The sequence below is a fragment of the Loxodonta africana genome, chromosome 20 (assembly GCF_030014295.1).
Source record: "Loxodonta africana isolate mLoxAfr1 chromosome 20, mLoxAfr1.hap2, whole genome shotgun sequence".
Lineage (NCBI taxonomy): Eukaryota > Metazoa > Chordata > Mammalia > Proboscidea > Elephantidae > Loxodonta > Loxodonta africana.
This window is the reverse complement of record NC_087361.1, coordinates 30,657,905-30,670,456: the sequence shown is the minus strand read 5'-3', so window position 1 is coordinate 30,670,456 and position 12,552 is coordinate 30,657,905. Positions and strand designations below refer to the sequence as shown.

The following is a 12,552-nucleotide window of genomic DNA, read 5'->3' as shown; positions in this document are numbered from 1 at the left end:
AGGAAGAATGGGAAATGAAATTGAGTATCAAAACCGTAGTTCAATTTTTGATTTTAATTCTACTTAATAACTTGTTTCGGGAATTTAGGGCCCCATGCTCTATTTCCAAGGGACCCTAATGGCATAATGGTTAAACACTCAGCTGCTAAAGGTTAGCAGCTCAAACCCACCAGCCGCTCCTCAGGAGAAAGATGTAGCAGTTGGCTTCCATAAAGACTAACGCCTTGGACACCTTACGGGGCACTTCTAGTTCTGCTCTGTCCTATAGGGTCACGAAGAATGAACTCAATGGCAACTTTTTTCTTTTTTTGGGGGGGGTGGGGGCGGATTGCCTATTTCCAGAAGATGTTTAGAAGGCAGAAGGCCTGAGGAAAATAAAACTGTTCTTTTCTATACAGAGATAAACACGGAAATCATACCACCTAGTTAGTTGAGAGTTTTGGTTTTGAGAACTGTTGGATGTAAAAAGGCTGTAAAAATACTAAATGTTACGGAAAGGAAAGTGTCACTTCTACACTTCATTTTAGTGAACTGAACACCGAGAATGTGAAAATACGCTTTGACTCTTTATTAATTCCATAGGCCAGCCACTACACTTGGTGTAGAACAGTTTTAACTGGCTAAATTCAATTTTAATAATTCCTAGCTAGAGGACTCAGGAAACCAGGGGGATTTTAGTACTAAATCTAAATTAGCATAAGCATTTAACAAACTTCTTAATTTATCACCAAGAGGGGCGTTGTCAATTACGCATATACCAAATTATATCATTACAGCACAGCTTTGGGACAGTTAATCACGACCACTCGGTAATCATGAGTAACTGGTGAACATTTGGCAATCTGAGAGCAATAACGTCAACGAGAAAGGTAATCGCATCTGAACAAGAACGGCTTCACAGAAGCTTGCGTGCAGTGATCCATGGCATCTCTAATGACTAGACCAGAAAACAAAAAAAAAGTACGCAGGCACACATTAATATTCAATTCTCTTCTCTGCTAAAGGTCTCATGGCAGAAGGACCTGCCCACTGATTAGGATATTTTACTTTGTAACCACTGGCATTTCCCTTTTAACAATGGAATGGTGACAAGTAATTAGTGTACATTATCTCCTAATAGGAGAACAAGAAATTCTAAATAATGTCCCAACCATACACAGCAGCTGCACTATACTCAGGGTGCGATTTCATTTATGCAATAATTGATAACATGAAATTAATTATTCACAAGATAGTCTCTATAAAAGGGGGTCAGAGGATAAGAGATCATTATGGCTTTACCTCAGCTATTGTAATGGAATCTGGATACAATGTGTGAGTCAAATGATTTGCCAACATGAGATAAATCAAGGCATCTTCATCTACTTGTAGTCCAAAATATGCATGGTAATCACCTGAAAAGGCTTGACCTAGAGAAAAGAAAACTCAATACGTACGTATTATGTTAACATGTAAGAGTCTTAACTGCACAAATGCGAACACCAATTAGTTTGTTAGTATCAGCTGTTATTGTAGCAAAGTGCAACAAATGTAGATACCACACGATGTCATCATTATTAAATATATATGTCACTTAGAACACTAATCCCTGTCAACATTTTACAAAACAAAAACTTTAAAATATTTTTCCTGATTATAAATGTGGAAAATGTCATACAAAAGTTACATATCTCATAAATATATAATATTAACAATAAAGAGTCTCTTGCAATTCCAACTTTGAGTTACAATCATTAGTGATTTAGGTGTATGTGTCTCAAACTTTTTTCGCCTTAAGATATTCACTAAGATACACATTGGTTTCTTGCTTTTCTTTGGACATTCCAAGAACAATTCCATCTCAGGGCTTTTGTACTGACTCCTCTCCCCGATATTATCTGCAGAACATCTTCCTTACTTCATGCAACTCACCACTTGGATATCATCTCCTCAGCCAGATCTCATCAAAGAGGCCTTTCCTGACCATTTCCTTAGCCACTCCTTTTAAAAATTTGTCTTCATAATACTTATCAGTGGTTGAACATATTGCACATATATTTGTTTATGGAATCTCTCCCCCACTACAAGATAAGCTCTGAAAAGGCAGAGACTGTATCTGTTTTTCTCCTGTCTGTATCTCTAATACCTATAAAAGTGACTATACAAAATAAGTACTAAATATATGATTTTGAGTGAATCAGTTAATAAAATAGTAGCATATATACCATATTGTAATTTCTTGTTGTTGTTATCTGTTTCTGACTTTGAAATTCAACTTGGAGATCACCTTGGAATCTTTCAATGTCTACATGCCTGAGTGGTACAAATGGTTAACAAGCTTGGCTGCTAACCAGAAGGTTGGAAGTTTAGTCCATCAGAGGTGCCTCAGAAGATAGGCTTAGAGAGTACTTCCCAAAATTCAGCCAATGAAAACCTTATAGCGCATAGTTCTATCATGCACACATGGGGTCACCATGAGTGAGAATGAGCTCGATGGCAACCGATTGTAAATATTCTTTTTATATGCTGCATAGTATTTCATTGAATGCAGATTTCTTCTATCATGGTTTATCTGGACATTTCTTCCCATTGACGGGTACTTGGTAGTTCTCAAGTTTTCAATTAAAAATACATGCTGCACAAAAAATCCATCACCATATCACTGTGTTCTCTTGTGGGAGTAGTACATCAGGAAAAAATTACTCTATATGGTACTGATGAGTAAAATATAGAAATTTTAAACACTTTTATGGATTTTGCCAAAATGTTTTATAAAAGGTTATTTATTTGCCCACATTCAGGTTAACCAGGGATATTATTAAAACTTCAAAAAAAATGTTTTTCTTTCATGAAAATGAACATATTCATCGAAAGCAAATGAAGAAATTCTGGAAAAGTTTACAGAGAGATGCAATAATACATCACCCAAACCCTAGCATCCAGAAATAAAGTTATGGCTGATGAATATAATTTTTGGCATCATTTATATATATATATGTATAATATATAAATGGATCCCTGGTGGCACAGTGCTTAAGAGCTCAGCTGCTAACCAAAAGGTCAGCAGTTTGAATCTACCAGCCACTCCCTGGAAACCCTATAGGGCAGTTCTACTCTCCTACAGGGTCACTGTGAGTTGGAATCGACTTTAATGGGCTTGGCCATATATACCTATGCAGATGACACAATCTTGCTTGCTGAATGTGAAGAGGACTTGAAGTACTTACTGATGATGTTCAAAGACTACAGCCTTCAGTATGGATGACAACCTCAATGTAAAGAAAACAAAAATCCTCAAAATTGGACCAATAAGCAGCATCATGATAAATGGAGAAAAGATTGAAGTTGTCAAGGATTTCATTTTACTTGGATCCACAATCAACGCCCATGGAAGCAGCAGTCAAGAAATCAACAACATACTGCATCGGGCAAATCAGCTGCAAAAGACCTCTTTCAAGTGTTAAAAAGCAAAGATGTCACTTTGAGGACTAAGGTGCACCTGACCCAAACCATGGTATTTTCAATCACCTAATCTACATGTGAAAGTTGGGCAATGGCTAAGGAAGACTGAAGAAGAATTGATGCCTTTGAATTAGGGTGATGGTAAAGAATATTGAATAGACCATGGACTGCCAGAAGAACAAACAAATCAGTCTTGTAAGAAGTACAGGCAGAATGCTCCTTAGAAGTGAGAATGGCGAGACTTTGTCTCATGTACTTTGGACATGTTATCAGGAGGGACTGGTCCGTGGAGTAGGACATCATGCTTGGTAAAACTGAAGTTCATCCAAAAAGAAGACCCTCAGAGAGATGGACTGAAACAGTGGAGGCAACAAGGGGCTGAAACATAGCAATGACTGTGAAGACAGTTCAGGACCAGGCAATATTTTGTTCTGTTGTACATAGTAGGGCTGCTATGAATCGGAACCAATTCAGGGGCACCTAAGAACAAGAGCAACATATATATATGGGTAGATGAGTGGATATTTAGAAATAATTTCATGAGAATGATGATATTCTATACATGGAAATTTTTATATATTCCAACTGAATTTAATTTTAACTGAAATTTACGGCAGAAAAATAAAGTGAAATAAAACTAAAGGTAATTCTACATTTCAAATTCCAGATACATTTTTGTCACTCAAAGGATGTTAGACTCCTCAGAGTTTAAGAAAAGTAAATATGAAAACCATGTAAAATTGAGTAATAATGTTTATATTACTTCAAATAATTCTTCGCTTTACGCAATTACGCAATATGGATTTCCTATGGGAACAAAGACATTCTAACACCTTCAAAGCTCCTTTTACCTCCTCCTCTGGCACTTCCTAATTTTTGTTGCTTATGGTAGTTTTTCCACCACGCATTTGTCAGTTTTTAGTACTGTAGTGGCTTGTGTGTTGCTATGATACTGGAAGCTACGCCATTGGTGTTTCAAATATAAACAGGGTCATCCAGACAGAACAGGTTTTAGAGCTTCCAGACTAAGACAGACTAAAAAGAAAAGACTGGTGATCTGCTTCTAAAAATTTGCTAAAGAAAACCTTAAGAATCACAATAGAACGTTGTCCAAGTTACTTGCTTCGGACATATCAGCAGCAGCAAACAGTCGCTGGAGGAGGACAACACGTTTGTTGAAGTCGAGGGCCAATCGGGGTGAGGGATACCCTCAGAGGGATGGATTGGCACAACAGCCACATCAATGCCTGCAAATGTGAGGATGATGCAGGACCAGGCATGTTTTTGTTGTTGTTGTTGTAAATGAGGTCACCATCAGTCAGAGTCAACTCCACCACAGCTATCTATAGTATTTTTTACTTCTTAGCATTGTACCATTTCCTTTCTATTCTTCTAGTTGTTACTCTTATTTTTGGAATTAATCCAATGTTTTGAGTGGTCAACAGCAGTCTTCTTCCCCTGACTTCCCCATATTTGACTTCATTTTGTCTCTAGTTCTGTTTGCTGGATTTCATCATTAAGGGATATTTTCAAGTATGATCATGGATGATTCATTCCCTGAGTTCTTTCACGCCTATACCTCAATGACAAATCAACTATCAAATTCTTGAGTCATACTTTGTTTCCCTGAGAATTTGGTAGATATTGCTGATGGCAATAGTCACAGGCCAGCCATTTTTTTCATCTGTGAAAATAATTCTTTTTTTTTTTTCCGTAGGTGCCTCCTGATGGATTCTTTTTCTTTTTAATTCTATTTTGTTGTTGTTGAGATTATACACAGCAAAACATACACCAATTCAACTGTTTCTACATGTACAGTTCAGTGACATTGATTACATCCTTTGAGCTGTGCAACCATTCTCACCCTCCTTTTTCTGAGCTTTTCCTCCCCCATTAACATAAACTCATTGCCCCCTAAGGTGTCTAATCTTTTGAGTTGCTCCTGTCACTTTGATCCATATAGATGGTTCTTGAAAGAGCATAATGCTCAAGGCAGACATTTTTACTAGTTAAGCTAAACTACTGTTCAGTTTTAAAATGACTTTGGGGCATATTTTGGTTTAAGTTTTAAGATAAATTATGTTTACCCCTGAATTTTATAAATTAAACACTTTGTGTCATGATGTTAATTACTTTATCTCAATTATTCCTGGTATATTTTGCATCTCTTTTAATGTGCAGTTTCAGTTATTCTTATTTTATCTCGTATTATATTCTCGTTATATCTCACGTTCAGTTATTTCTCATTTCAAGGGAAAAAAAATCTGTTATACACCTCTGAATGTTTTTATGTTTTTTTCTTCACCATTTCCTGGGCTTTCTACACATAAAATGTATATCCCATTTCCATAGGATTCAATTCATTTTCTCAAAGGAGCACGCTATTCCCAGGAAAATAACCACCCCTCAACAGACGGTAGTTCTGCAGGGGCACGCAGGGGTTTCAGTCTAGCAGAGGATCTTCCTTGACTCTTGCCATGCTTGCTTTCCAACCTGGATGGTATTAGCGAGACCTGTCACCTTCTGTAGATTCAACTCCTGTCCTAGGAATTTCTCATGGAGATGGCATAGTGATTAAGAGCAGGCAGCTTCACACTTTGCTGCAGTACTATTTTCAGCTTCTTTTTTTCCGAAAGCCACTCTTCAAGATTTACAGTCTAAAGCCATTCTCACTTTTCTTGATTAGTTTTTGCTAGGGAATATTTTGTCATTAAAAAATAATTGCTCACAGTGTTATCCGTTGAGCGATTAGGATTTTACGATAAGCCTACTTTGCACAACTTTCAAAATGAAAGTCTCTGATCAATGTTTGTCATTGCAAATTAATTTACTATTTAATTTTAATTGGGTAAATCGATATTTGAAATTTATATATTTTCTTAAGTGTATAATATGCGAAATCATTCATTTACTCACAATGTTCTCACTTGGTTTTTCTGCTATTTACATCTCTTTGTAAATGCTATGGGGTTCACATCCTAAGGATGTTTCCATAGAAAAATATATAAAAAACAGCTAGATATTAAAGATAGCATATTATGAGATAGGTATATTTCAAAGGAAATCATTACATTGTCATTTACTTATAAGATGTTTTTATACTCTGCTTCTTGCCAAAAAGGGACCAGGGTGACTACAGAAAAGACAGATGCAACTGGACAAATAAAAATCAAGCCAACAAAAATGGTCATTGCAGCTGTTGTAACTGAATCCCAAACCTGTTTGCAAATGTTCAATAAGAAAAACAATCATGAGTTACATCTCTAATATATCCTGTTACATACCCATTCCATGGTTATGATACAGCATGGAGGTAACACCATCAAAGCGAAATCCATCAAAGGTATATTCTTCCAACCACCATCTTAGGTTTGACAAAAGGAATCTTAAAACTTCCCAGCTAAAATATTAATAAATATATGTTTTAGCTGAATGTAAACAGTGCTTTTCTTAATCATTATATATCATGTTTGTTAAAGAGTATTAATTAAAATTACAAAGTGCCCTAATCTCAAAAACCATGATGGTCAAAGAAATACATCATTGCAAAATCAGAAAACTGCTAACAAATATCTAATTTGTTTGATGAAACACATTTTAAAAGGTAAATTTATTAAATTTCCTTTAGCCACAATATCAGTAAATATCTGAGGAAAACTGAGAAGGAGAAAGCAAGTGTAAGTCTGGCCCAAAGGACAAGGATTGTGTCTTGTTCAGTGCTGTGTCTGCAGCAACCAGAGCAGTTATTACTACATAGTTACTACTACATAGCAGTGCTCAATAAAATATTTGTTACCAAGCTCTGAACATTCATCAAGATTTTTCATATAATATAAACAGCTATATGACTTTTTCTCCTTTTAGAAAATACATTTTCATTGTCACTAGAAAAAATGCAATGTTGGCCTTCTTAAAATATGTTCTCATGCTACAATTTCAAAGATACAACTCAGAATAAAAAGCAGAGGAAAAAAGACAAAATCAACTTCATGACAAGTAATATTATATTTACCAGACTATTGTTTTGTAGAAGGAAAAACCAAAATCTAATTACTAAAAAACACATATTTAATAAAGTAGAAAGTTCTAGAAGTTAAAGAGCCCCTATATCCATAAAAACAGAAAGAAAACAAAGAATAGAACAAGTCAATTAAAAATACCACATGAAATAAGCCTATTTCAGGCAACTGAAAAGAAGGCATCATCAATTAGTATTTTCTTTAGTCATACAGTTATGGTTGAGTTCTCTATCTTATTATAACAGGGGTTTTAAAACTTTAATACCTCATTTAGTTTAATGACAGAGCTGTAATACTGTACACAAATCTTTAACCCAGTTGAAATTTATATTTTTTAATGCCTCCATATATTAAAGGGTAATCTGACATAAGTAGAGATTAAGTCATCACAATCAACTTGGAAATTGTAAATTGAAACTGCTTTAAATAGGTCACCTTGGATTTTGAAAACTTATTGAAAGTTTAAAAAGCAACAAAAAACAAAAACCATAGAGATATAAGCAATCTGGTAGATGTGAAAGAGAACCAAGACGTTCTAGATTGTTAAAAAAAAAAAAAAAAAAAACAATGACAGAGGTAGACTATGCTATGATTTTACGAATGCATATTCACTTAGGGCTTCAAAGAAAATAAATCTTGTTTAACAAAAAATAATTGAGTAAACACAAAGAGCTATTCGACAATGAATTTATCAAGATAAATTATTCTGTTTTTATAGTAATCTCAATTTATACTTTTTTAACAAGATTGCTATATGAGCATTTCAGGAACAAGAGATGGATGAATTTGTGTACTATCATAATTCTTTGAAAACAATGTTTTGAAGAAAACAAATACTTTTTCTAATTTGGCCATTTGACTGGTAATAATATATTTTACTGCTCAAAAGTGTCTGAAGTGAAGCCTTGGAAATCACTGGAACACTTTCTGTTTTTTCCATTTTCTTACAAAATGTAAACATCCAAATTACTGTACACATATATTTATTATATAAATATATTTATCTAGACCACTGAACCTGGAATTTAAGTTCAGAGATCTGAGATACATATACCTATATAATAATCAAATATTATTGAATTATTGTGTCATGTTACTTCAAGACCACCCCCAGGTGGTCACTAGGAAGACTCACAGGACTCAGCATTTCATTATATTCCAGGCTATGGTTTATTACAGTAAACAAAGAAAGAAAGGAAGCAAAATCAGCAAGTGAAGAAGGTGCATGGACCTAAGTCCAAGTGAAAACAGGTGCAAGCTTCCAAGAGTTCTCTCCCTGTGGAGTCACATCAAAAAAACCAGAAACCAAACCCAGTGCCGTCGAGTCGATTCCGACTCATAGCGACCCTATAGGACAGAGTAGAACTGCCCCATAGAGTTTCCAAGGAGCTCCTGGCGGATTCTAACTGCCGACCCTTTGGTTAGCAGCTGTAGCACTTAACCACTACACCACCAGGGTTTCCGGAGTCACATAGGACATGCTTAATTCCTCCAGCAATGAGTTGTCAAAACACTTGTGAAATGTTGTCTGGCAGGGAAGCTCATTACAGACTCAGTTCTCAAGAATTTTATTAAAGATTGGTCACATAGGCACTCTCTACCTTCGCATGTATCAAAATTCTAGATACCCAGAAAAAAAAAAAGCAGGTGTTCAACATAAACCACATTGTTTACACAAAGAATCTTGGTACAGTGAACCAGCCTTGTCAGTTCTGGGGATAGTGGTAACCCTTCTGAAGTTCATGTCCCCACACCAAACAAGCGTCAAACTGGCTGGCAAGTCTTTGTAAGGACAGCAGTCTCAGAAGTCTCAGGCATACTATATTAATAATTTTCTGAACAAAAGCAGAAGTTGACTTTTATTATATGATTATAAAATATTTAGTTCAGGTTACTGGGAAAAAAACAAACAAAAAACTTCTCCCGAAGTCATTTTAAGAGGTATCTGGACCTCAAAACCAAGTGGAAGGATCTTAAATATAAATTAAAAATCTAAACACCTAAGGACCTCTAGCAGAGGTACTCTACTCTGCACTCTACTCTCCAGCAATCACATGGACAATGAAAACTCTAATCTCATACATGAATGAACTAGTTCACTTAATCTCAGATATGCCTTTTAAATAGAACACCAGAACAAGCTTAAGGAAAATGTCACCGGTGAAAATACAGATCTCTGAAAGATGTCTGTAACTATTTCTACCATCATAATTTTCAAGTTCAGCACCTATGAGTTCTAATTTTTCCTTCTTTGGGGAGTTGAGAGAAGAGTTATGATGTATTCCAAACTAAGCCTGAATTAGAAATACTGTCCAATGTGCTCTGTAGTAATAAATGAACTGAATCATCTCAAGTGAATGGTTTACCTTGAGTCAAAGTATGAAAACGTCTGGCAAAGGGTACAATAAAAAAGGCAATTTACTTTTTTTAACCTCAAAATGTCATCAGGCAGACCATAACATAGTTGATATATCCAGTTGATTACAGTCCCATAGAAATATAAAGTAGAATTTAAGAACAGAGTTTTGGTTTGGCATGTTCCAACAGACAAGGCGGGACTCAGATTTTAAGGTCATTTCACTAACATAAGGCTTATAAAGCCTGTCCTTACAAACCAAAGGACAATCTAGCTTCCAAACAATTGCAGGAGCTAGATATTAACTTTCAGAGGGTAATTCTGAAAAAAATATACACCTCAGTGATTAGCACAAATATGTATAAGAAATAACCTTTTTGCTTATGTTATTAGCTTTATATCTGAAACTAATTAAGACATAAGTTAAACACTAATACTGTGTCATCCATACTACTGACAGCCAATGTATTAGCTGACTCATTTTTTGTTCTGAAACTGAAACAAAGTTCCTAAAAAACAGAAAATAATCATGAAATGCAGCTGACTTCTCAGTGAATCATAAACCACTAAAACTTTTAAATCACAGGTGTTTGATAGAGAAATCAGATACATCAATGAATAATGTATACATTTAAGGGTTTCTGGCAATCAAAATAACCAGGAGTCTAATTGATTAAGATGTCTGAAATATTCAACCAGTAATCAAGTAATGAGGATTTAATAAGGAAAATTTACCACAAATAATTCCAATATTGAAGTTTTTAGGAAATAGTCCCCAAATCAGAAAAAATGTTGATTGTCTCATATTCTGCCAATGAACTGTATGATGAAATAAAACACAGCATAATTTTCTTGGTGAGCAAGTATAATCAGGTATAATAACATTTATTTAAAAGGGTTACATTTTGTAACGCAAGGATATTTGCCTAATGTTCTATTTATTTTCACTCTAAAATATCTTCCAGTGTTTTCAAAACAAGCCACTTAGTCCACTGGGTGTTACTGAAATCTACTAATACTGTATACTGATAAACAGAAGACATTATTTAACATTGGCACCAGGGTTTGCTGTAAGTCGGAATCTACCTAGTCGAGGGCAACTAACAACAGCAACAAATAAAAAATATGAAGGAAAATGATATGTTCCACTTAGCCATTCCACAGTCATTAAGCTGAATGGCTACTGGATAAAAAAAACAACATCATAAAATCATGAAGCAAAACCTAGTATTTTGGTCTGGGTATTTGAAAGGAGGCAGTAGGCTGAACTGGTAGAAAGATGCTAATCTGGAACTTTTCCTTGTGAAAAAAGATATGTCAATTAAATGAATAGGCCTTAAATTACAATAAAAATAACATTTTAAAGAAGATATTCTAAATGGTCACCATTAAAAAATGAAAACAATTTATCTATCAATATTAATTAAATTAGCCAAATTAAAAAAAAAAAGGCTTTACTTTGTTTATATTTTGTATTATACATTCAGCCATTAGGAATTGCTTACTTAAAAAAAAAAAAAAAAAAAACTTTGAAATGATGAAAAAGTAATTGTTCATATTCAAGACTAGATAACCGTATCACAGATAATGTATCTGGGTTTTTAGACAGTGAGAATTATATTGGGTCTAATGTATACATTCTTGCTGTTGTTGTTTCATTTTGTTGTACACAGGGTTGCTATGAGTCGAATCAGTTTTGACTCATAGCCACCCTATGTACATCAGAAAGAAACACTACCAGATCCTGATCCATCCTCACAATTGCTGCTATGCTTCAGCCCATTGTTGCAGCCACTGTGTCAATCCATCTCGTTGAGGGTCATCCTCTTTTTTGTTGACCCCCTACTTTACCAAGCATGATGTCCTTCTCTAGGGACTGGTCCCTCCTGATAACATGTTCAAAGCATGTGACACAAAGTCTCTCCATCTTTGCTTCTAAGAAGCTTTCTATTCTGGCTGTACTTCTTCTAAGACACATTTGTTCGTTTTTTGGCAGTCTATGGTATATTCAATATTCTTTGTCAACACCCTAATTCAAAAGCATCAATTCCTCTTTGGTCTTCCTCATTCACTGTACAGCTTTCACGTGCATATGAGACATGTACACACACATACAGATATGCAGATAAACACTCACATGCTCACATATTTTTCACACCAGGCTAAAAAATCTTATCTTGTCTAAAAAATGAAGCTACTTATTTGTTCAGTTCAAATCAACTAACAGTAACTTGAACATGTATAGTTACATACCATTGAAAGATATCACACCATAACTGGTAATCTGCTTTTAAGAGCTTATTATGAAAGTTTAGAAACGTTAACTATTCATGTACTCTTTTTTCATTTTTTCCCCATTTGATTGACTTATTTCTAATAAATCATCATACTGAAATAAAACTATTATAATACTTCTATTGCAGAAAAATACATCACTGAGATTGGTAATTTCCCATCATCTTATTAAAATTTTATATTTAGGAATATACTATTTACTTGAAATTACTTATTTAGCCAGTTTTATACCAAAAGATAACTGCAGCATCTTACAGAGACACATCCATTTAAACAGGGTCAGAAATAAATGAGGAAAATACAAATGAAGGAGAATAGAGATCCTGCAGATACACAGATGAAGTTCATAAAGCATCTGGGACGAACATTTCTTTTCTCATCCAAAATAATTATGATTGTACAGATTATAATAATGACTTTCTGCAAACTATAGTAGGATTT

The 12,552-nt window shown here is 34.7% G+C and overlaps 1 protein-coding gene across 1 annotated transcript in view; it reads right to left on the bottom strand.

Annotated features, from left to right (window-relative positions):
* Positions 1-12,552, bottom strand: part of GBE1 (1,4-alpha-glucan branching enzyme 1) — a 307,590-nt gene that overhangs the window by 86,927 nt on the left and 208,111 nt on the right. Inside the window, exons 8-9 of the mRNA XM_023548170.2 lie at positions 6,726-6,841; positions 1,282-1,409 (exon numbers count right to left, since the gene is read on the bottom strand). Coding sequence (XP_023403938.2) covers positions 1,282-1,409; positions 6,726-6,841 — 244 coding nt within the window. The remainder of the gene's footprint in view (positions 1-1,281; positions 1,410-6,725; positions 6,842-12,552) is intronic.